We start from the raw sequence: 22,761 nt of genomic DNA, 5'->3' as shown, positions 1-22,761 counted from the left end.
TTTTCGACTCATTGTCTCCGCTTCTTTGAGTTTACGTTGTATCAGTGATTGGTAACGTTACCGTACAACGATGTTCGTCGAAAAATTTTAATTCAAAAGAAATTGATTTTGTAAAATATATGATTATTGTTTGGATTTGCTACAGTTAACTTGAATTTCAGGCAATGCTAAAAAAGTTAGGAAATAACGATAGTTTTCAATAATTTTAAATTATATTAACCTTGCGAATTTTCCCCTCGTTTTATTTCACAGTCAATACACAAATGCAAAGCTATTTGCAACGGAAATCGTTTTTATTTTTCCAACTCTAGGAATCTCGTTCGTTATACTCCACTGCTTATCGGCAAGGAACTTTCTTCTATTCGGTTTTAGATTACACGTATAGGACGTCAGGAAAGAAATCTCCTGTAGACATAGGCATAGGGTACATTATTTAAAGTCCAAGTTTTTCCATCCCATATCCACGCTCAAGATCCCCTCTGCAATGGCAAGGATTCATTTATCTAATCATTCGCCAATGCAGATCTACAGGATAACGATCTTACAAAGTTTGATTTTCGCCTGCTAGTTTTATTTCTCCGCATTGTCGAGTTATTCTTGAATACGAGTGCGTTACTGGCAAAGCTTATCCAAGGGAAGAAAAGAGCATCCGTCCATTCTTCTCCAAGTATAATGATGGAAATGAAAAGAATCGAGGTCAGCAGCGATTCGTTACGTAAGTTATTCAACCGGTCAAAGTTCGAGGGTGGAAATTTACTGTCGAAACAATTTTGCAGTGGTTTTATTTTATCATATTTCGGCGCGATATTCCGTATTAAACTCAGGAAATATAGGCGACACCTTGTGTAACGAATGAGAAATGAACGGACGAGCACAATTTAGCGGAAAGCACCCTCGAAGCGAGTTGAAGAGCCCCTTTTGCCGACGACAAAGATCTGGTTTTCTCGTGCGTGCCTGCTTAACGTTCCAACCTTCAACCTTTTCACCCCCTGAGCCGGCGAATCGTGGTAACTAAAGGCTGGATACACACTCGTAACCCCGTAAGATAGCTCCCGCATAATCTAGTTGCTTTGAACGCTTATAGGTCCGGGCTTGCGTCAAGCTCGCGATCAAAGCATCGCAGCTCCGGAGCTTTCGTTGGATTTACCAAGGAACGGCTTGAATGACCCTTGAAACGCGAATTAAGCAGGATGCATATTCCGACCGTACAGCTGGTCCTCTGAATGCACTATTTTTTCCCCTTTCTTCCCATTGGCAATATTGTTATATCCTTTTTTCGTCGAAAATGTTCGTGTTTTTTCAATTTGCCAAAGAAGCAATTATACCTGTGTCATCACATTTTATTTTTCTTGCAAGACGGAATTGATTTACCATTTCTTCATGTTTTTTCTTCTTCATCCTAAGAAAGCGTTCTTTCTGCTTCTCGATTCACGCGGATATGTATCTTGCATTTTCGATGACGATGGATACCGTCGGTTGCTTTAAAATTATTGTAAAATCATCGTAGTGACGACAGTGCGAAATTGCCGCGCGCTAATAATTCAGCGAATATTTTCACGTCTTTGACCGGCGAACTCGTGTTTATTTATATATTTTTTTTTTTTGTTCACCTCGAGAACCTTTTACATGGAATATTTCGTCGAGGTATTCTACTTGAAAATCTTTCCTACAGTATTGTAAGCTTGAATCTTCCACCGCCGCACCTGAATGGTTATATCTGGAGGAATTTTTCTTGATTAAATTCGCAAAATTTTTCGCCCGTAAAAGGTCGCATGTATAAAACACAATTTGAAGAGGGTGACGTTTGCGAAAAGTTGCTGATCGAACGTTTTATTCAATAATATGTATAAATTTTTTTTGCGAACCAGGCAGTTTTATTGTCACAGTAATACGGACGGTCATTTGAAATTGATTTATATTTATGTATCGAAACGTACTAAACACTCGGGCGCCCTTGCAAATATTCCCTTCACTCCGGGGCGCGATATAGATTTGTGGCGATAAAAAGGAAACCGGTATTCGAAAGAAACAGGGCAAAAGCGTCCCGGAAAATTCTCTAGATGATTTTTTTCTTCCTCCTCTTATTCTCTTAAAAAATTAACCGTATAAAAGTTTTTGCGACCGTGAGGATCTATCGCCGTAAAAGATAACGCCGCAGATCGTTTCGAAACGGATCTGAATCCAATTGCGATGAAAACTGTACGTTGCTATAAAACGCAAAGCTTAAACAATGCCTCATTTTACCTTCTTCGCCGTAATTCGTTCCGGTTCGTTATTATCTCGTTCTACCGATGCTCCGAATTATCTTTTTTTTTTTATTTTTACTTTCATTTTTTTTATTTATTCATTTCCTCCTCCTCGCCTCGTATTCCAGACGCTTTTCGTTCTCCATCGTATCTCATCTCACGATCGCTCCCAAGAAAATCCGGAGTAATGCCCAAGGCGACAGTGAGTCGCGTTTGAGGGTTTCTAAGTGGCTTTAGTCAACGCTTGGAACTCCGCGATTCGCAATTCTGCACTCGTTCGCATCACTGCACGTTCCAATTTACACGGTGTAGTCAGGAGATCGTTTATCACGCCGCCTTCATCCGTATCCTTGACACCTTATACGTGTATAGACTTTGTACAGATTACGGATTTGTACCGGCACTGTGAAATTTGTCGCGGAAAGTTCCGCGGGGTCGCGAAATTGTTCGACTCGACGAACTCGCCGTTTAATTACAAGTTTCGTCACAAATTTCAGACTACGTTAATCACAGCTGCAATTCAGCTGATGATCCGTTAAATATCATTGTTTTGTACAGTTTGGCGAAGCGGATTATTTGATACCGGTTAACGGAATATTCGTCAACTCGCGTTGAAACGTGACTTTACCGTTTGAACTTTGCGGTCACTTGTGCCGGTCGTATATTTGACGGTGAAATCGGGATTAAGTTAGGCATAGAATCCGAAATTCCGTGTCTACTGTTACGTCCTCCATGACCGACGTATCCCATAATCAATAACTTCATTATACCGAAGGTAGTTCAATGCTCCGTAGTCCTGATGACTACTCTGCATAGAGATCGAAGTTCGCGACGTTAACACCTCGATATTGCGGAGAGTCGAGTTAACGAGTCAAAAGTGCCGGGTCCGAATTTATCAGGCAGATAATTACACCTGGTTGTACCGATGGGAACAAAGTAGAGGAATCCCCGCAGCATTTTGGCCGGCCCAACTTTTCACCCAGACGACGGTTAATTGAACCGTCGGGTGAGAGGAAAAACGGTTCGCGCTATTTAGTGGCCAGTAATAAAGTTGGCGCCTTTGGTCGGCTCGTTCTCATTCCAAGCTCATCAAATCCCCGTTAAGACCCCGCGTTATTACCTGTATTATATCGGTAATTGAACCTCCGCGTACGCTTTAATTTACGTCAAAACACGGAGGGTACTCGCACTGTTTGCCGTAGCTCTTGCAAAGTGGTTTTCGTGAATCGTGATCCCGAATCGCTGCTGCAGGGTCGACGAAAGGAGCGAGCTAGCCGCGGAGGTTTGACCAAAACTTTCCAGCTAGGATTGTTCGGCAACTACACGGTCAATATTGGCCCACCGCCAAGAGTTGGGTTCGGTTTCACGGATCGGCTCAGATCGTTGTTGGCGCAATCGGATCTGCGGATGCAGGTGAAGCTTTTTCCCGTTTTCCAAACGCCGCGTCACGTCGAAGTCGAGGTTATCGCTTAACCGACGAAGGAGCTACTCGTCGGATTGGTTTATTCAAATAATCAAGCTCCGACATGGTCGATGTAGCCCATGGCTCTCCCACAGGCAGTTTGCTCTTCCGACTTCCAGGCTGTGAGTACAGGCTTTGTTGGCTTGATTTGGTTGGGTTTCGGGTTGGTGTGTATAAGCTGGGAGGGGGAGGCGTCCCATCGACTCCGACTTCGCGAACCTTGGCTATACATGGGCTCTGGGTACGGCGAGAAAAACCCAAATTCCAGCTTAAACGAACCCATTCATTGCTTACCCGTCGACCCGAACCACGTCGATGAAAAACCTTGTGCAATTTTCCGACGAACACGGTCAATGCCGGATGCTTCCTCTGTCCTTTTCAACCGTTCGGATCAAGCAGACGCCATCTTCATTCAGCACGTAATGATGATTGCAGGGATATTTTCACACGTGCGGTAGATTTTCTCACTTTCTGCATTCCCCGGGTCTCCACATTTTTTCGCTCGTTTCAATCCAGCTGATATCATCAAACAGTCTTCCAAATGCGTGTGACGTATCGTCCAAACTTCGAAAGATACGAAAGATACTTTTCGCTTTTGGGTGGAAACTAACGATAAGGTGAAGCGTAACAAACAGAGCAATGTAATAACGAAGTTTTCCCATAAACAAACAAGGCGAGCCGTTATATTTCAATCAAGGTGCCTAAAAGAGCGACTAATTATGCACGAAATAACTCACGGTTACATTTTTTCGCCTGTCGCGCATCAGTCTCGTAAGTTTCACGTTTACGAAAGCTATGCAACATTCGGCGAAGAGTGGGCGAAGTAGCATTTGAACGACAAACGAGCCTTCGTGCTTTTCGTGTCGTGGAAAAAGGCTTTTTGTCACTCGCGTAAGGATAAATTTTACATCGGGTACGTAATCGTTCCTAACACGCCTACGGGATTGAACGTAAGCACGTGTCTACCTACCCTACTAAAATGTCATCTGTGGAATTTTCGCGTTTGTGATATACGGGAGAGGGAATTTAACTTTGATCTCGCGTTGCAGACTCGTTACTCAATTTCGGGAACAATATATCCTGTTTTCTTTTACAAGAAACGAAGAAGGGAATAAAAGGATGAAAAGGGAAATACAGACGCGATCGTCTCCGCTTTGTCGCAGCTGCGGCAACATTTTTTCTCATCCACTCTCTCTTGTCTCCTTTGAGAGAAGGCTGCCTCAATTCTATTTTCGATTCATATAAAAGGTATACACGGTTACCTCATCGGTTCGGATATAATTGGAGAGATTATTTCAGGAATTATCTACGTAATTCGTACCGGGGATACGATATATTCCGTGACCTTCAACTGCCGATCTTGAGAAGCCCGCAGGCTTAGTTTCGACCGTATATGGTTATGGGCATAAAACGTGTTCGGATAAACGAGTTCCTGAAATCGCCTCCCGGCCCTAAGAATTAATACGTTACGAGTTTTCACAATCGGTTTACGCGACGTTGATTCCGAGTTGATTGAAGGCTGTTACAGTTGCGTGAAAATCCTTTAGTCTTACGGTGCTTGGATAATTCGGATCGACGTTAGTTTCGTGCTCCAGGGATCTCCGGTAATACATAAAATCTGTTGGATCGCAGCTGTTGGATTGAAATATTTGATAATGTCGGCCTGAACAGCGTGCGCAGTAGTAGGTTAGGGTTTCTAAAAATAGTCTTGATGTATTATATCAGTAAGACATTCTCTCGTCGGGTAAACCGTTCCTGAAGTAAACACACGTGGATCGAGCTTTTCAGATGAACGAGCAACTCGAGACGTTGTTAACATCCGAATAATAAGCCGTTAAAACGCTCGAGTCCGTTTTTTCTTTGCCTCTCTTCTCTCTTTTCGCTTTTTTATTTTTTTTTTCTTTTGCCCAATGTCTCCGAGTAGCTACATCGTCGAACATAAATCGCTGCACTTCAGTGGATAAATTTTTCTTCCCGTTTCTTTTTTTTTTTTTTTTGTGAAATGTTCGATTCGGTGAACTTTGAGAGTGTAGGAAATAACCGTCTGAAAGGCCAAGAAGCTGGAAAAATGGTCGCGATTTGAAATACCGTATTCATCCCATTTTGATATTTTTATACACCGAATATATTTCGTCGTCTCGAGAAGTTCAATTTTTCGTCCCTCTTTTCCGGCAATGTATTATGCATGGAAAAAACCTGCTCGCTAGGCGAGAGTTAAGCTTCGTTACGTCGAGAAAAATACATGGCGGGAAAAACGAAAGTGAAAAATGTTTATCTCGCACACTTTCGGTATATCGAAGTTCAATATGTTGACTAAGAGGGTTGAAGTCAATTCGTTAAGAACAAAAAAAAAAAAAATAAATAAAACGAAAAAGGAAATACACGGTTTAATTCTAATCTTGCGAAATAATTAACGTCAATGTTTCAAACCTACATGTATATTGTATATTATACATACCGTGTTTCTCGATCAAGTTCTGTAAGCTTTCTGTAAATTTCAAAGTACCTCATTAACGAAATCTTTGTGAATTTTTCTGAATATATTACTTTAGAAACAAAAATCAGAGCGGTTTGTATTTGTTAAGTTCTGCACCGTTCTCGCTCCGAAAATTTGCCAGGCAGAAAAACGAGATACTTTGTTCTTACATAGCCGAAGTTGGTCGATCCTGACGTGCCAATACAAATACGAATATGTACTTCGAAACCTGAGTGAAATTTACGAAGCGTGACGAAAGGTCGATGATAGCGTGTACGATAATACGACAAAGCTGAACAAATAGAATGGAAAAAAAGAAAAGTTTTCCTCCAAATTGAAACATGCGTGAGCAGAGAGTCGGCTTTCAGATGTTGGGCAGTGTGCGAGCGAAGGAAGTCGGGTTACCGGATCAACAGCTAAAAGCTTTTATCGAACAATCGGTACTTACGATTCGAATGAAACTAGATTGCGGATGCCACGACTGTTGTACGCGAGAGAGGAAAGAGGAAAGGGAGAGAGAGAAAAGAAAGGAAAAAAAAGGAAAAAAAAGGAAAACAACGGGAAGAGATGCGGGAGGATTTGTTTCCAGACTCCTTGAAAGAGAATCATGCGATTACGTGACGCGACAGCGAATTTCACAATTCGTCGATACTTTTTCCTCATCTCGAAAGTTCTGTTCTCACTATGACGCGAGAGCACGTGAAATTTGTATGTCGAGGGGTTGTTGGAGGAACGTCGCGGTGACGTTTCAATACCTGGGGTTGCCGACATCGCCGCAGGCATATCAAACGCAGCCAGCTTATAACTGAGGGACTACAAAAAAATATTGCATCGTGAATTGACTGTGCAAACAGAGCGTGTCGTAATATGTTTAATACGCAGAGGTGGAGGTGCGGTGTCTCTTCCCCGTGTTTTAACCCTTCCGGTCACGCAATTCAGTTTTTCAGTTTACCAGAAAATGTGAAAAAAAAAATCAGGACTTTCCGTGGAATATGACAAAAAACGAATAACGGGACAAGTGCGAGTAAGATTCGCGTTCTGAGGGTTTCGTACAAACTTGATTGTTTTTCTTTTTTAAGCGGAGTTTTTCCTTTACTTGAGCTGCGAGACATTGCTGCTCTCTGTATTTCATGGTTCTTGGTCAACGGAAAGTACCCTAAAAGTTTTGATGAGTTATTCCGCGAGTATTAGAACATGTGACGTGAATGGGCAAAATTTTTTACACCACCAAGGGACCGTAGACCCTGGTATTTGATATTAATTTCAACTCGATACCCTGAACCGTTCCTGAGGAAAAGGGTCTCGACAAACGGGCGGACAGACAAGGAAGTGATTCTATAAGGGTTCCGGTTTTTTATTTTTAAGGTACGGAACGCTAGAAATGACAAAACAAAAGAAATGAAAAAAAAAGAATATAATCCGCGATCGAAAGCGTTAACCCCGGCTTTTACATTCTATGGACACAACAACGAAGCTCTCGAGTATGCAGAGTCAATTTCGTTTACAAGTTTGGTTTATACTCACTCAATATTAAAACCTGCTGAGGGACTGGTTTACCCTCGGAGATAATTTTTAGTGACACTGATAAATCGCGGAGCCGCTCTCTTTTCGTCAGCCTCGACTATTTCGCGTTCGAAGTCAACGACCGAGTTGACGTCGATTCGACGCTCGAGTTCATCGCCGGATTCTGACGATGCTTATTCTATACCACAACGATGTTATATATATATAAACTTGAATATACCGTGTCAGGATGATGAATTTCAATTTTTACCCCCTCAAATATATCCGATATCCTCAGCAGCACGCCAATGCGGATCTGCGTAAGTTAAATTTGAAATATTTACCTATCGTGTAGACTAGACGGTGCATCAACACTTGTTTATTTTCGCAGCTAATGAACCCGTGTTTTTCTCGATAACACGTGATCGTCGCGATGCTGCGTGAAACTCGGGGAGATTATCGCTGCTTGGGTGATAACGTTGAATCGTAGTCGATAAATCTTCATTTTGCGGATATCGTTTGATCTTCACGGTTTCGGTGTATTGTCTTAATCGTCTAGCACTGATAGGCACGTCGTGCGATCGACTGCTTCTTAATTTAAGCACCTCGATCGTTTGATTTCGGATTCATTTGCATTTTTGACGATGCAACGAAGCTTCGAAAAATGTCATCGTTACGCTTCTACGAGTAACATTGTTATTATAGCTAGGGTAATATTGAAATAACAAATATGCTAGCGCGAAGATCACCAACCGATTTGCATGTCCAACGAGACGAGCCTTTGTAAAAAAAGGGAAGAAAGAAAGAGCAAATTACACTCGAAGCAAATAACCGTGCAGCCTAATTTACCATAGATTACCCTTTTCATTGACAAGTCGTGTACGTGACGAATGAATGTTTGAACGTAACGTCACAGATCCTGACGGATATTGACTTCCGATCGATTTTACTCTTTTCTTTCATCAGTCGGCAGACCTGATGAACTGTATATATATATATAGTTTCGGTGTTTGCCAATTACTTGAAAATGTTCTGCGTTCAAAGCAGAGCAGCGATGGTCAATGTTTGACTTTTCCCTTGTACAAAATGCGGGGCTGGGTAATTTGGAGAGAAAAAAAAGAAACCCTCAGGCAAGCATCAGCTGCTGCTACACCTTCATTAGGTCACGACGATCACCGGCTGTTCAAGAACGACGATGAGAGACTGATCAAGCTTGCAAGCTCGTTTCTTCCTTATTTCCTTTCGTTACTTTCTACAGCAGACTCACTGTTACTCCGTATTATTATCATTTCGCGTCCGTACTTCCTGACTCGCGACAAAATTGAGCGGAAATTGGAGTTCGACACGTGGCGGAGGGATATACGAGCAAAGAGAAGCTCGAGACGAGAATCGTTGATCGCGAGGCAACAATTAGACGCAGATGCGTCTCAACTTGACTCGGAAATTTTGAGCAACCGGCAGTCCTTTCCCGAACCCGAAATTACCCCCATAGACAGACCTCGCGGCTGTTTCTTCAGTGCTGACACGTAGGAACGCGGGTTATCTGACAATGAGGGGAAATTAGCCTCACTGATGTGGAAAATCTGTGGAACACGATCAAGCTCCAGAGAGTTGGATCGGGGGGTGAAATACGATGATATCCGGTATATTAATCGGACGGACCAAAAAGCTTGGGAGCGGAGCTCGGAACTACTCGGGAAGTAAACTTGCGGGTTGGCGGTTTAACCGAAGTAATTTGTAGGTTCTAGTCTTGAGTTTCAATAAGGCTTAATTATACCGATGCTGATATACGTGGGCTTGAATCTGTGTAACCATTTTCAACGTCCTCGTGAATCTTGCTGATTGAATTCTGGTCCGGGACGAAGCTTCTAGCCGATCGACGCTGAACGCTTCGTTCAATTTTAACTTTTTGTTATCGAGTTACCGAGGCTTATGAATATTAAATATTACAAAGCTGCTGACTATTAAAATTTTATCCCGACATGAATAAGCACGTTAGGTATATTAGACTTTATCATCAGCCTTGTCGGGTTGCGGATGATTCCGTAGCTTAGTGAGCACGTATTTCTTTGTGATTTTAATTAAAAAGTCTCGCTCGGTCAAAACGAATCGAAGCGAAGTTTAAGTCTTGCATTTTATAATATACACACGATGAGGCGGATGATCTGCGCACTTTGGAAAACGATTCTTCAGGTACTTCGTTATTCATGAAATCGATCTCTGTACAGAACAAGAGGGCTTCTTCTTCTTCTTCTGTTGGCATAAAAAATTCTAACAAAAAGAGAATTTCAAGGGAATCTTTGATCATCCTTGAGTATGCTTTTCGTCTTTTCCGCCTTCCTTTATTTCCGAACTCCATTGAGAAATATGTCGAATTTGAAATACTTGTCGCTAGTGTTATTTTTTCTTTCCATTTATTCCTCGCAGCTGAAATTTCTACCGATCTTTGGTACTTGTCGAAGCTGGCTTGAATTATTTCCGACAGTTCTTCAAGTGCCTTTGCTATTCCATTAAGTGATATTGATTTTATCCTGGTATATATGTACGATATATGTATATATATATATATATTATATACCCATGCAATATATCCATCCAAATTTACAGTAATAGATTATTTGTGTCGAGAAAGATTCTTTTCATTGAGTCACGCAACGAGCGTGCATGATTGATTTATAACATTTGTGCCTGTGTCCGTGCGTTTGAAGAGTCCGCCATATACTTCCACCAGTTTGCAAAGTTACTCAAACTGAATAAATATATTGAAATACATAAACAAATGATGCGCTTGACGTACAGGAATATTCTACATATACCTACGTACGAACTAGAAAAAAGATGTATACATATATTTTATGGGTGGGTGGTTGATGCGGAAAATTTGGCCGATTCGCTTGATGGACAGTCATTATCAGTACGTGTTAATATATATATATATTATATACCGTAATTAGGCGAGTGGTCATGACGACGGGCGAGATAGCTGCTGAAACCTAAGTCGAAGTGTTAAAATTGCAAGCTGAATGGATCCGCTGTAATGCTGATTGCGCAGAATTATTTACGGAACGTCATAAATTACATGCTGTTGTTGTCGTCGTCAAAGCGGTTTATCACCTTCTTCTGACTCGTGACGAATTATCGTCAATATCTTCAACATTGAAGAGTATCGTGAAAAAATTGGCGATCGATTTTTCATTTGGTATATATTTTTCATTTCGATCGGACGATCCTTTGAATGTTTCGAAATTTTTCTTAAAAACCTTGTTTCACGCTCTGGTAATTATTCGCAAATTTTCACAAGTATAATCTTACGTACCGTTTGATTTGAATCCACTTTCAAAAGCGTGCAGTTAATTGGCACAAATCGTGAGAAACTCTGCAGGTTACATTCACACGTTATAATTGGAAAATAATTTGTCACTTGTGTTACATACTCTTATCTTTGTAAAATCTATTTATAGTATAACCGTCGTACATACACTTGATATCTTTTTGTTATTTATCCGTACTCTCGTTATCGATGATGACTCGAGTCTTCGGTTATCGATATCTTCTCCGCCCTGCGTGTGTGTAATCAACACGTCTGTCGATACCCGTTACAAATGGCAATGCACACACTCGAGAAACTGTGTATATGTATACAGACATTCGCTTACCTGGGATTAACCCGCGCCGTGGTTTCTCTCTTTTAGCTCAAGGTGGACTCGACTCGCCTAGAATCCAACCTTAAAAGGCTTTTCGCCGAGCTCGATGTTCCCTTTGATGTGGCTCAGTTTCACGGGCGACCGCTAATTACTTTACACGCGTCGCTCTCGATGCATCTAATTACACGATGCATCAGGTACAAAGTCCGACGGACGCGCTTAGAATGGCCAAACAGAATTGACGCTCGGTGGTCTTCGACCTTGACCTTGAAGTCCGGCAGTCCTAACTGTGTCGGAAAATTCAAATCGAAGGTTGATTACTTTTTTTTTTATCAATCGTGCATAAAACCTGATCGTCAACTTTGTCGCTCGTAGAATCGTTCGGCAAATTTCGTCGAGCTTTCACGTAAGGAGACTGTTTTATCGATCGGGTGGAAAGCTCTGTGAAAAATTCATCATACCTCTTATCGACCGTCGATATATGCCGGACGTTAAAAGCTCAGGACGTACCGGCAAAAGCTCGCTCACCCTCGGTCGATAAGAGCCGCGAGTTTGACTTTCGAGTCTCTATGCTTTCGGGCAGAGAACGATTTATCCTCGAGCTTTTACCGGCTGAAGGCTTTTGGACTCGCGGTAATGTATAGTCTGCCGCTTGAGGAGTAAAGTGGATTTCACCTTGCGAGCGTGATTTTTCTTCGAGGGTTGAAGTAATGTGGAGTTGGATCAAAAATTTTAGTTTCCGATTTCGCACAACTTCGTACGGTATAATAGAAATTTCGAGCTTGCAGGTTTACTATAAAAATCAAACTCAAGTGGACTGAAAAAGTGAGGGTTGTTTTTTTTTTTTTCGTTTCCAATGTGATTGGGTGCAACGATACGTAAATCTTGACAAAAGCCAAGCGATGTAAACAAGAAAAATAGGGTTGGGGTCTCGTTGACAATTTAACCCCCGATGTATTACCGTTCGTGTTTTTACCGATGTTTTTTGTACTACGAGGTTAATGCATACATCAAAAGCACAACGTTATTCCCGAGGATTAAAAATTAAACGAAAAAGAGTATGATAAATGGGGTTCCAGGCAATTTCACGTTTTTTTTTTTTGTACTTTTTTTTCTACTTTTCATCTTTTCCTACTTCCTTTCCTCTACGTGGAAAAATGCAAAAACCTTCAAAGAGAGTAAAAGGAGGAAAGAAAAATTGAGAAAGAAAAGATTCCAATTTCAGCTCCTTGAGTGAATTTCGTTTCGAGAGATTCCGAGAGCGGCAACTGATCGCTTTTCTTCGCTCAGGTGAAATTTCCACAGGCAACCTGAGTCAGCGCGTTTCATTGCCAGATACGCGATAAAAGTTTTTCAATTCTCCTCTTGTTTAACCCCGCTCGCTAATTCGCAAGTTTCGCGTGCCACTCCTAATAACAAAGTGCCGCCAGAGAATACTTTGATCTAAAAATTATCTCCACCAAAACTAGCATCGATATAGGCAAGCACTAGCTATTATCAAGACTTAGCAACACATGTACGATAAAATGAAATTTAGACAAGTTCGGTACTCTTGATTCTTGAAGAAAAAAAATTCACCACCAAGTTTTTACGTTTGCGCGCGTTTGTGTGTGTTCGTATAACACGCAACGTCGATAATTGAAAATTGGAACGATAAGTTGGCCATTTTATACCCGCCTCATCCTTTGTGGTACCAAGGCATAATAAGAGGTGATTTTTCCCCCGTCACTTCTTTCGATAATTTTTTCTTTCCACCCCGTCGACAAGCACCGATTAATCTGTAGAAATATATAAATTGGCCGAGGCGGCAAGCGAGAGGCGCAGCTTATTCGCGGGACTGCTTACTAACAAAACTTGAGGGCTGCTGTCGAGCACATAGGCATGTATACTTGTACATAGGTTGGGGGAGAATTCTTACAGGGAGTATCTAACCCGACGGAATTCATCAAACTCTCGTGACAAGTATTCGTAGGCGATAAATTTTCCCCCTGCCGTGCCTGCGAGATTATAATTTCCCGCTGATATTCTCGCGCCGGTTTTCCAGGACATTCTTACATAATATAAGGGGAACCCTCTTAACCAGAGGGTCGGTCCAATTTCGTAATCGATTTTCCGACGGATCGAATTACTACGCGGCTGTGAAAATCTACAAGTGTATAAATTTAATCGTTAGATTACGTGTATATTTTTCGCATCATCCTTTCACCCGTAAACGCGAGTCGCTTTAATATTCTCCGAACAACGAGAATTTCTCCCAGCTTTCCGTCGTTCGATTTCAAACCCTCCGAATTCCGTGACAATCAATGAGCGTGCGGACGGAATCGGTGAACGAATCGATTTTGCGGTGATGAAAACGAGGGTTGAATAATGAAAGAGCACCGGCCACTTTTCCCTCCCAGTTTCGCGGTCATACGCGCACGAACGTCTCGAGCTTTGAGGGTTCCGATCATCCACCTGCAACAATGCCGCTCACTTTCTTCCCCCGGAACAGCCGGGGTGTTCAATCGGTAAATAGTACACAAGGATCGGCAGGCTTCATTCAGAGAGTACAAAGTGAATGACCGCGCTTTTTACGGCGCATGCGTGCAACGCGGTTTGGCGTACGAGCGACGATGACGGCGGGGAGGGATGAAGGGGGGGGGGGGGGGCGAAGTGAGAGGCGTCGCGCGCTTGCAGAGACCGCGGATAGAAGAGCGAAACTTGGCGGCGAGATTCCCGCGTCTCAGTTTCAACCGCGCGGTCTGTAAGCCCGCTGCAATAATGTAGCAGTGACTGACGATCTGCCTATTTAGAGAGAAGGCGCGACGGAAAGACTAGGGAAAGAGAGGGGGAGAGAGAGAGAGAGAGAGGGAAGGAAAAAGAGAAAAAGGGACAGATTCGTCACACGGGGTTGAAGTTTGATTTTATTCTTAATTCTCGTATATCGGGGGTTGAAACGAAGTGCGGGTTTCTTTTTTTTTTTTTTTTTATATATATACACATATGCATTTGTATGAATAAAATAAAACCAAGAAACGGAACACAGAAACGATGGAAAAATAAGCGTGTTTTTGTTATTTTATATTTTTTTTTTTTGTACGATATAATGCGACAATGAAAGTTCGTTTTGTCGCAAATGGCGAGACATCGGAATAGTGTTCACGGTTTTTTATCCTCGTGTCGTTGGCTCGAAGTTAAACCTGGATAAATAAGTGATTTTTATTTAGATCTTCGATTTCGTTACATCGTGTTTCGAGAAATTGTAATTTTTATCAATTCGTTTCTTATCAACATGAAATTACAATCTTGTGAATTATTTAGTCACTCCTGTCATCTTCGAGCCGCGATATATGCGAGTTTGAAAAGTGCAAAACTGATTGTAATTGGCAAAAAGTATCTGTGCAGTCAATCGGTGTTTTTATCACTTCTTCTTCGCCGTTTTATTGCTCCAAAGAAACTTTACTCAGGCGATTTGTCAAAGGTATTTTATACGTGCATGAGTGTGATAGATTGTGATTATATCTGAAAATAACGAAGAAGCTTAAGAGGGAACAGAATTTTCTGCTTTCAAGTTTGTCGATAAAATTCATTATTCACGGTGTAAGGAGACGAGAAAAAAAAAAAAAAAAAACGAAAACGATTCAGGTTCGGTTGAAAAATTTGCTCACTTCTTACCTTTTGTATTAAAGTCTGAAAACGTGTCCAGTAGATGAACAAAAAAATAAAAATAAATAAATAAAAATTATCTGTCAACCAAAACATTTTTTCGTATCCCTGAAACGCGCGCGTGGCTCTGCGAATTGTGCAGAATACTTGGCTTGATTCTCGGGTGTTTGTGTCGAGAGGAAATAGCGAGCAAAATTATATATTTCCCAGTGAGCGTATGTAAGCCGTGAGATAGAGAGCGAGCGAGAGAGAGAGAGAGAGAGAGAGTGAAATCTAATGGGGTACCATTGACTTCGAGATATTTCGCGGCGGCGTTATTATTCCAGAATCCAGATCCCCAGCCTCCGTCTGTTCCCGTTTCGTTCGCGACAGTCTTCGGTAACCTCGCATAACTCCAGGGTGATTTTCACGGTTTGTGCTTTCAACCCCTTAAACTTCCTCCTCGCCGCCTCGACGCGATTCCGACTGTAATTTCCGCCGAGAAAGATCGGGAAATAGAGAATGGGGTTGGAGAAAAAAAAAAAAAAAAAAACGGAAGAAAAAGTGACGACGGTGAACAATAATCACGTGAGATTGAATTCGTTGCTCGTTAATTGAGATGTCGAATTTTCTTCCAACAGTGAATAGAAAAGTAAGGTAATGACGAAAAGAAAAGAAAATATTATTCTTTGCTCAATCATTTGTACGCGAATTTATCTATTTTCTTAAACTCTTTAGGCCAGACTGTACGCTCGATGCATCTTCAACTGCGGTTTCACAAGCGGCTTGATTAACCCCAGCTGTGTTTTCTTTTGCGTTTTTTATTCCGTACGCGTAACTTCTCGCCACGCGTAACGCCGGCTACTCGATATTCAAGCCCCGAACTGAACTGCTAATTTTTTATCGGCTCTATTACAGAGTGTTGCGAAAAGGGGCGGCGGGGGTGGTCTTCTTCGATTATCGCTGGTCAAGGATAGCCAGCGAAAGAAATAGAAGTGGCGTAGAAATAGGGGGCGAAATACAGGCAGACGGGAGAGTGAAAATATAATCATAAATGAAGCTGAATCGAGCAATAAATTTAACCAGAACCGGGAATTCAATTGCCAGTCTATAACGGAACCCGTTCTCCGGTCCGAGGAAATTTAGAGGGTTTTCTATCTTCCGAATCGTCCGGATTCAGTTTCGTGTCTCGTGACGGGCTTTCGCTCCTTCCGAACACGTCCACCTTATCCTTCAGGGCGAGGGAACGATGAATATTCATTAGTTCGCGTAATCAGGAATTTATTACGCCTCTGTGAAATATACATAATATTCGGTATATCTCGTTGAAGGAACGAGAGACTTGCGCGGTAGTTTATAAAATAAGATTAAACAAGATGCAATACGGAGAACATGAACCAAGAATTTATAAATAATCGATTTCTTCAACCGTGGAGAACATTTTCCTCAATGCACCAGGTTTTCGTACTTTACGCAACGTCGAATCGTTCGATCATATATTTCTGCGAGAGAGCCGCGCCTCTAGCGGCAACGTCCGAACTAATCGACGTTCTATTCTGTTGGCGAGAAATCGTCGATCAACTATCGTACCCGAAGCGAAACGTTATAGTTTATTTCGCTTATGTATTACTCACGATAAAGCGTCGTTCGCGTCTGCCAGTTCGTTAAAATTTTATTATCCCTCTCGTATAAATTCATACATGTGTAACGATAATACGCGCAGCGTTGTGCAGTTATAATTTCAATACAAACAATGAACCAGACATGCGCTTTACGTTTCACTCCGGAAGATCATTTTCTCAGTTCGCGTATTATTGCCAGCGGAGACACAGAACTCGCCCGTTAATACGCCCGCTACTTTTGCTAATGAAAATTAATTTGCCAAGTAATCTCGAGACGTTTATCTGCTCGCCCGAAATTCTACCGCGTTACATTTATTGTATCGCTGGGATTTGCAATTCTGCAGCTTTTTTACGATTCTAACGACAAGAATAATCACGATTTTCGCGCTGCAGTGCAAAGGACGAATCAAAGGTAGAATAACGTCTGACGTTGATTTTTCATCTCATATTTCTTGCTCGTATACGGGGTGTAGAATAACTCGATATTCGCAGGGATCGGAAGCCGTAATATATTTATATACGAATCCATCGTGAATTTAATTTATCGTCCATTTCTGATGTTTACTCGAACGAAGAGGGGATAAATTTTTGTCAAAGGAGCCGTTTTCCCTGTCCTCGAGATCGGGCGCCGGCTGATTTTTATCCTCATTTTTATGCTCCGAGCTTCCGAAACCGAACCCTCAGTTCCGCGTTTTCGTAATCGTTATCGCGTTGTAGTATGCCGGAAGATTTCGCAGGGCGATTGGGTTTCGGAAAGGCTCGCCGTACGCGTGTGTGTGTTTTCGGTGTGCAGCGTGCGAATCAGAGAGTCGAGAGCCGCGACAAGCGAGTGTACGATAAAAGTTGAACAATAATTTTGGGAGCGAAACGTTGCAAGGGTGCGTGGAAAACGCGACTCCACGACTTTCATCGCGATCGGTATGCATTCGCTGAAAAATTAAGAGGAAAACGTTGACTGTGAAATTGTCGTTGCGGCCGTAGGATAATAATGTATAAAACATGCGTAAACGATTCACAAGGATATCAATTTCCGTAGTGTTTCGGTTTAATTTCCGTCTCGCAACACCGCGGGGTGGTTGAAACCCTTATTACCAAGCTTTATGCAGCAGCGATCTTTCTTCCCTGCGGGCAATTCCCGCTTCGGTTATTTCTTCATTGGCGAAAGATGTGGCTGAAAAGAGACGAGAAAATCGGTATAAGCGAGGATGCAGGGACAAAAAGGGAATAAATAGATTGGGGAGTATAAAAAAAAAAAAAAAAAAAAAGAAATCTATCAAGCCAACCACCAGCTGCGGACCGTCGCTGCCGATGATCGACTAGATACGGAACATGCGCCCGGCTATCCACACCTGTCTAATCGCCAAAATAAAAAAAAAAACAGAGTAGACGATAGGGCGAGGGGGGAGAGCTGCAATAAATAAATAAATAAATAAATTGAACGATAAAAGAAAAAGGGACAGAGCTGTTATGCTAATACGTTTTATCTAAGCACCTGATCCTACGGCTCAGCGATCTGGTTTGTAAAAATTACACGTGCCGATCCGATCGCGATTGGAGGAAATCGATGGCAGGTGGCCGGCGTAATTTTGTTTGATGAAATTTTTTACGCCCGAGGTAAAATTAAGGTAACGACAACAGGTGAATTCGCTGAAACAACGCTGCGCGATGGTGTGAAGAAAAAAAAAAAAGAGAGGGAGAAAAAGATGCGTATGTGTGTGTGTGTGTGCGGTATGTTTGTACGTACAAAGTCAGTGACAGCTATTAGGCGTGGATGGATTACGACTCGTGTCTCTCGTGCGGGAACGAATCAATTTTACTCTCTGGACGTTCGGAACGGGTGTTGGTGTTTAAATTCGGCTGATGAATGAATTCTTGTTGTTGAGCGCGCGCGTTTCGCACCCGGTTTTTGCTACCTTACACGTGTGCTGCCTCGACAAACTTGATACTGAATTTCGTTTCTCTCTTCTTCTGGTCCGTCAGGTCTTCTGAACTTTGAAATTTTTAAAGTAAGGTAATCGATACGCGGCCGTGCGAGTGAATTTTACTTGCGTGCGTGCGTGCGTGTGTGTCTGTGTTTGTGTAAAAATTAGTTGTTGTTCAAGTACGCGTAATGACAGTGACGTAACTATCTGTATAATCTGAAAAGAATTAAACGTAAATAAATAAATTAATTATTCTAATTCAATATGTGGAGTGGATCTGTGATTTATTTTTCGATTTTTTAATACCTGTAATCGTCGTTTATTCGTGAATAATAATCGTGCTTCGAAACGAAAGTACAGTGGTATGTTCACCGTGTACAAAGAATTTCAACTAGCGACGAAGAATCAGAATACAAACGAATCGTAAGACGAAATTATGATATTGAAATTGGGGAACTTGTACGCTTGTTAGAAATAAGAAAAAAAAAAGAAAAGAAAAACGGTATACGCTAAAACTATAAATATACGTACTCCATAGTGAAATAAAATCGATATTTGATGAAATAAGATGATTGAAGAACGGCAGTGATCGACGGTGTAAAATTGCTATGAATAATCGCGGGGGTAAAAGTACAACGTAAAAACTACCCCCAACGAGACAATCATGAACGATAATCCGAATCGAATGAAAAAAACAACAACAATTAACGTGACAACGACAATCGTCTAGGTCCAGGATCGATTTGTCAACCCGATCACCGATCCTCACCGCAAGTATATTTATGCCTGCCAATAAGTTCGTCGGTCAGGCAGCGAAGATCGTCTAGAAATACAGGATCAAGAGTTCTTGGATCGTGCGATCATGACTCGCGCAACGCTGTCGAAGATCGTCTCGCTCGTCTTCTCGATCATCTCGATCCGCGCGGCTGTCGTCGAGTCGGTCGTCATTCACGCGGACGGAAACCGCAGCCTCGGCGTCGTCAGGCTCGCCGTGATCGCCCCCCAGGATTCCCACCACGAGCAAGCCTTGCCTCGCGTTTTGCCCGCCGTCCAACTCGCCGTGAAATTCGTCAAGTCGCCGAAGGGCCCGCTTCCCGGTTGGACGATCAACGTCGAGTACAGGGACTCGCAGTGCTCGAGCACCTTCGGGCCCCTCGCCGCCTTCGATTTCTACATCAACAAGACCGCAGGTCAATTTATTCCGATTAATCGTCAGAGAGCTTTCGAGGAAAAACTCGGCTATTCCTCGTCATTTTTACAACTTTGAAAATCGTCAGCAGTTTTCACACGATTTTTCGAACACTCGGTGAATATTTCGTGGGAATTTTGAGCTCTGGTTTTTAGTCGCTTGTTGCTGATTTAGATTGATAATTTTGAGAACGATTTTAATTTACTTTCTTAGATCACAAATTGATTGAAATTTATTTTAAGGGTTATTAATTATACCAGAGATTTTGGAACCGAGTAATTCTTTGATGGGGAAATATCTTGTCATTGAATGTGAAATCATGTTGGAAAGGGAATTTGTTCTATCGTTCAATCGGTTTGTCCAACAGATATTTATATTCGATTATAATACAACCGCTTTAAACTATAATTGACAGGTTTTTTTTCTCTAGATTACAGTACAAGTTTGATTACAAGAAAGATACACAAGTTACACATATACTTGTACAGGATCGAAATCTCGAACGAATGTATATTTTGCGTGAGTTGAAATTCCGTGCAAGCTCGATCGTTGTTTCCGGTTACAAAATGCATGTTAAAGTCCACGTTGCTCGTGATCACAGAGCTAATCAATTTCTTCGTTGAAGATAAAAAAGATCGTTAATTGAGATATTAAAAATATTCCCTCATTGCGGTCGATTCATCAAGTCTGTTGATCACGTTGCAGGATTGCGTTTGATATCGCATCGCGGATAAACGATTTCCAGACGTTCGATCTTGACCCTCGAGCACCGCGAGTGGGAAAAAGAAACAACGCGAAGAAAATAAAGAAATCAGAAACGAGTAGTCCAATATGAAACAAAAACTAACTCGATTACGTGCCAATTAACGAATCGCCGCGATTTCGATCTCGTGCCGTTAATACACATTCGATTGAGATACGTAATCAAAGACACGCAAACTTCTGTCACACGATTTATGGTAAATCGCGCAATTGAACACGGAGAAAAGATGGCGACGTGTATAATTGGTACGACATATCTGCAGTATATATGCTGACTAACTAACGGTTATCGCCCAATTCATTGCAATTTGTAAATCAGCGCACACCTTGCGTTGCAAAAAAACACGTCTCTGCCCCTCCGTTTCTCCCTGCGTCAAGCTCGATAAATTCTAAATCCATTAAATCGATCGATCATCGTCGCCTGGGTATATCTGGTATGCTAATGCCTGCACGCCGATGCCTCATCCCGTCGAATCATGTAATATTATATTTCGAGATATCAGGTATTCATCGAGTGGAAATTGTTCGTGTACACACGGATGTTTTTGGCGTATCGTTTATCTACCGAGATATTAATTATATTGGCAAATGGAAATATACGATACGATTATATCGTTCTTTGATTTCAACTACGGGATACGTTGTTTCTACCTTATAATTTCCTCTCTCTTTCCCTCTCTCTCTTTCTCTCTCTCTTCTATTTTCACAGTAAACGAATGTATTCGCAGCAGGTGATCTGAGGAGCCGCAGCCTTATAATTATACACGTTTGATGACGGAATTTAATCACTCGAAGTTACGCGTTAAGTGAGACTAAACGTTTCGCGTTACTTTTTTTTTTACTCTGCTTCTTGTGTCGAGAGTTTCACTCTTGTAAAACATGTTATATTTTAAACGCTGTGTTAACATGTCTCCTTGTACGTACATATATTGTATTGTATATATATGCATATATATATATATATACATATATATACACACACAGGGTTCAAGAAGCTCGAAGCCTCTCACGAAATTTTGACCAGTTCCAATGTATAATTTACAAGTAGATTAGAATTAATTGAGGGAAATTGTCTAGCGGGGAGTAAACCAGTATAATTATTTTAATTGCCTTTTATAGTCCCTTATACACTGCTGCTCCTCTAGTCCGAACCGATGTTTCGTTATTATTAGTGTCGTTGTTATTATTACTGATATTTTTTTTTTTTTAATTATTTTTATTATTATCGTCACTATCGTTATTATTATTTTACAAGTCGTTCAATTACTAGATGCAATCGTTATCGTAATCCTGATTTACGTTGTGGGTATGTACATTTGTCATAACTCGCAAGACATTTGATATATTAGTTTGTTTTCGTGTTACAACTGTGTGTTACGGGTATATCTATACTCGTACATACAGGTGTATACCGTCTGCGTATGATCATTGTTCGGTAAATGAAATTCTGTCGGGAATTTACGTTTCCGTATAATACGGGAGCTTGTGTCGCGAAGAGAAATCCGTATATTGTAATATACGTGTGTATGTGCGTGGAGAATTTTATGGATTTCTTATCGCTGAAGAAATATGACAAACGAGTTTAATTCAGGATCCCTGAAAGAGGCAGATGTATGTACGATACATATATGTATAAAGCGAGAGTGAGAGAAAAAACTTGGAGATGGTCGGCGAAGGCTTAGAATATCAGATATCAAAGATCGAAATTTCCGAAACACGACGATGATAATTTATACACGCAGCAACTGTATCGCCGTAAGGCTCGTGTAAGAAATGATTTTTGCAACCCACTCCGTCGACGCGAAGCCAAGAGAAAGAATGAGAAACAAAATAAACTAAACCTCGAGGAAGATGAATTTTGACGCAAGATCGTTATTTGCGATTTGTCTGTTTTGTTTTTTCGAAACCTTTTCAACGCACAAATTATCGACGATCACGTGAATTCGAAACAATTCGTTGACCAAATTCTCATGTAACAACGGTTTGTCCTTGTTACGTGACACTCGTGAAATAAATACCGCTGCACTTTAATCTTGTATCGCGGTGTCACGTTTTCTTACAATAAACGGAACTTCCACGCCCGTAACACTCTGACAGATTCGGGGCGAAAAATTTACTATTCGACGCTCGATGTTCGCTCTACGGATGAGATATTTGCCACTTGAGACGACGGAATATCTGCATTCGAGTGGCGAAAATGACAATAGCTAATTCACCGACGCCTGGCCTTGTCCTCCATTCGCTTATCGCGAATGTTCTCTTACGTCTGCAACGTGGAACATGATTTTTCTTCTTGGCGTCCCCCTCGTTT

General features: G+C 41.6%; 2 protein-coding genes across 4 annotated transcripts in view; both read left to right on the top strand.

The window, feature by feature from the left end:
• LOC138191193 (atrial natriuretic peptide receptor 1-like) overlaps positions 1-22,761 on the top strand; it is a 49,569-nt gene that overhangs the window by 14,131 nt on the left and 12,677 nt on the right. The window lies entirely within an intron of this gene.
• LOC124222390 (atrial natriuretic peptide receptor 1) overlaps positions 14,407-22,761 on the top strand; it is a 104,109-nt gene continuing 95,754 nt past the window's right edge. The window contains exons 1-2 of one of the 3 annotated variants that reach the window (XM_046633286.2): positions 14,407-14,791; positions 18,680-19,689. In XM_046633286.2, coding sequence (XP_046489242.1) covers positions 19,362-19,689 — 328 coding nt within the window. In that variant the 5' untranslated portion in view covers positions 14,407-14,791; positions 18,680-19,361. Of the gene's footprint in view, positions 14,792-18,557; positions 19,690-22,761 lie in introns of all 3 variants that reach the window. The other 2 variants (XM_046633285.2, XM_046633284.2) reach the window with 2 other exon arrangements.

The sequence above is a fragment of the Neodiprion pinetum genome, chromosome 6, assembly GCF_021155775.2.
Source record: "Neodiprion pinetum isolate iyNeoPine1 chromosome 6, iyNeoPine1.2, whole genome shotgun sequence".
NCBI classification, from domain to species: Eukaryota; Metazoa; Arthropoda; class Insecta; order Hymenoptera; family Diprionidae; genus Neodiprion; species Neodiprion pinetum.
Note: the sequence above shows the minus strand (reverse complement) of the source record. Positions and strands in the feature narration are given on the sequence as shown.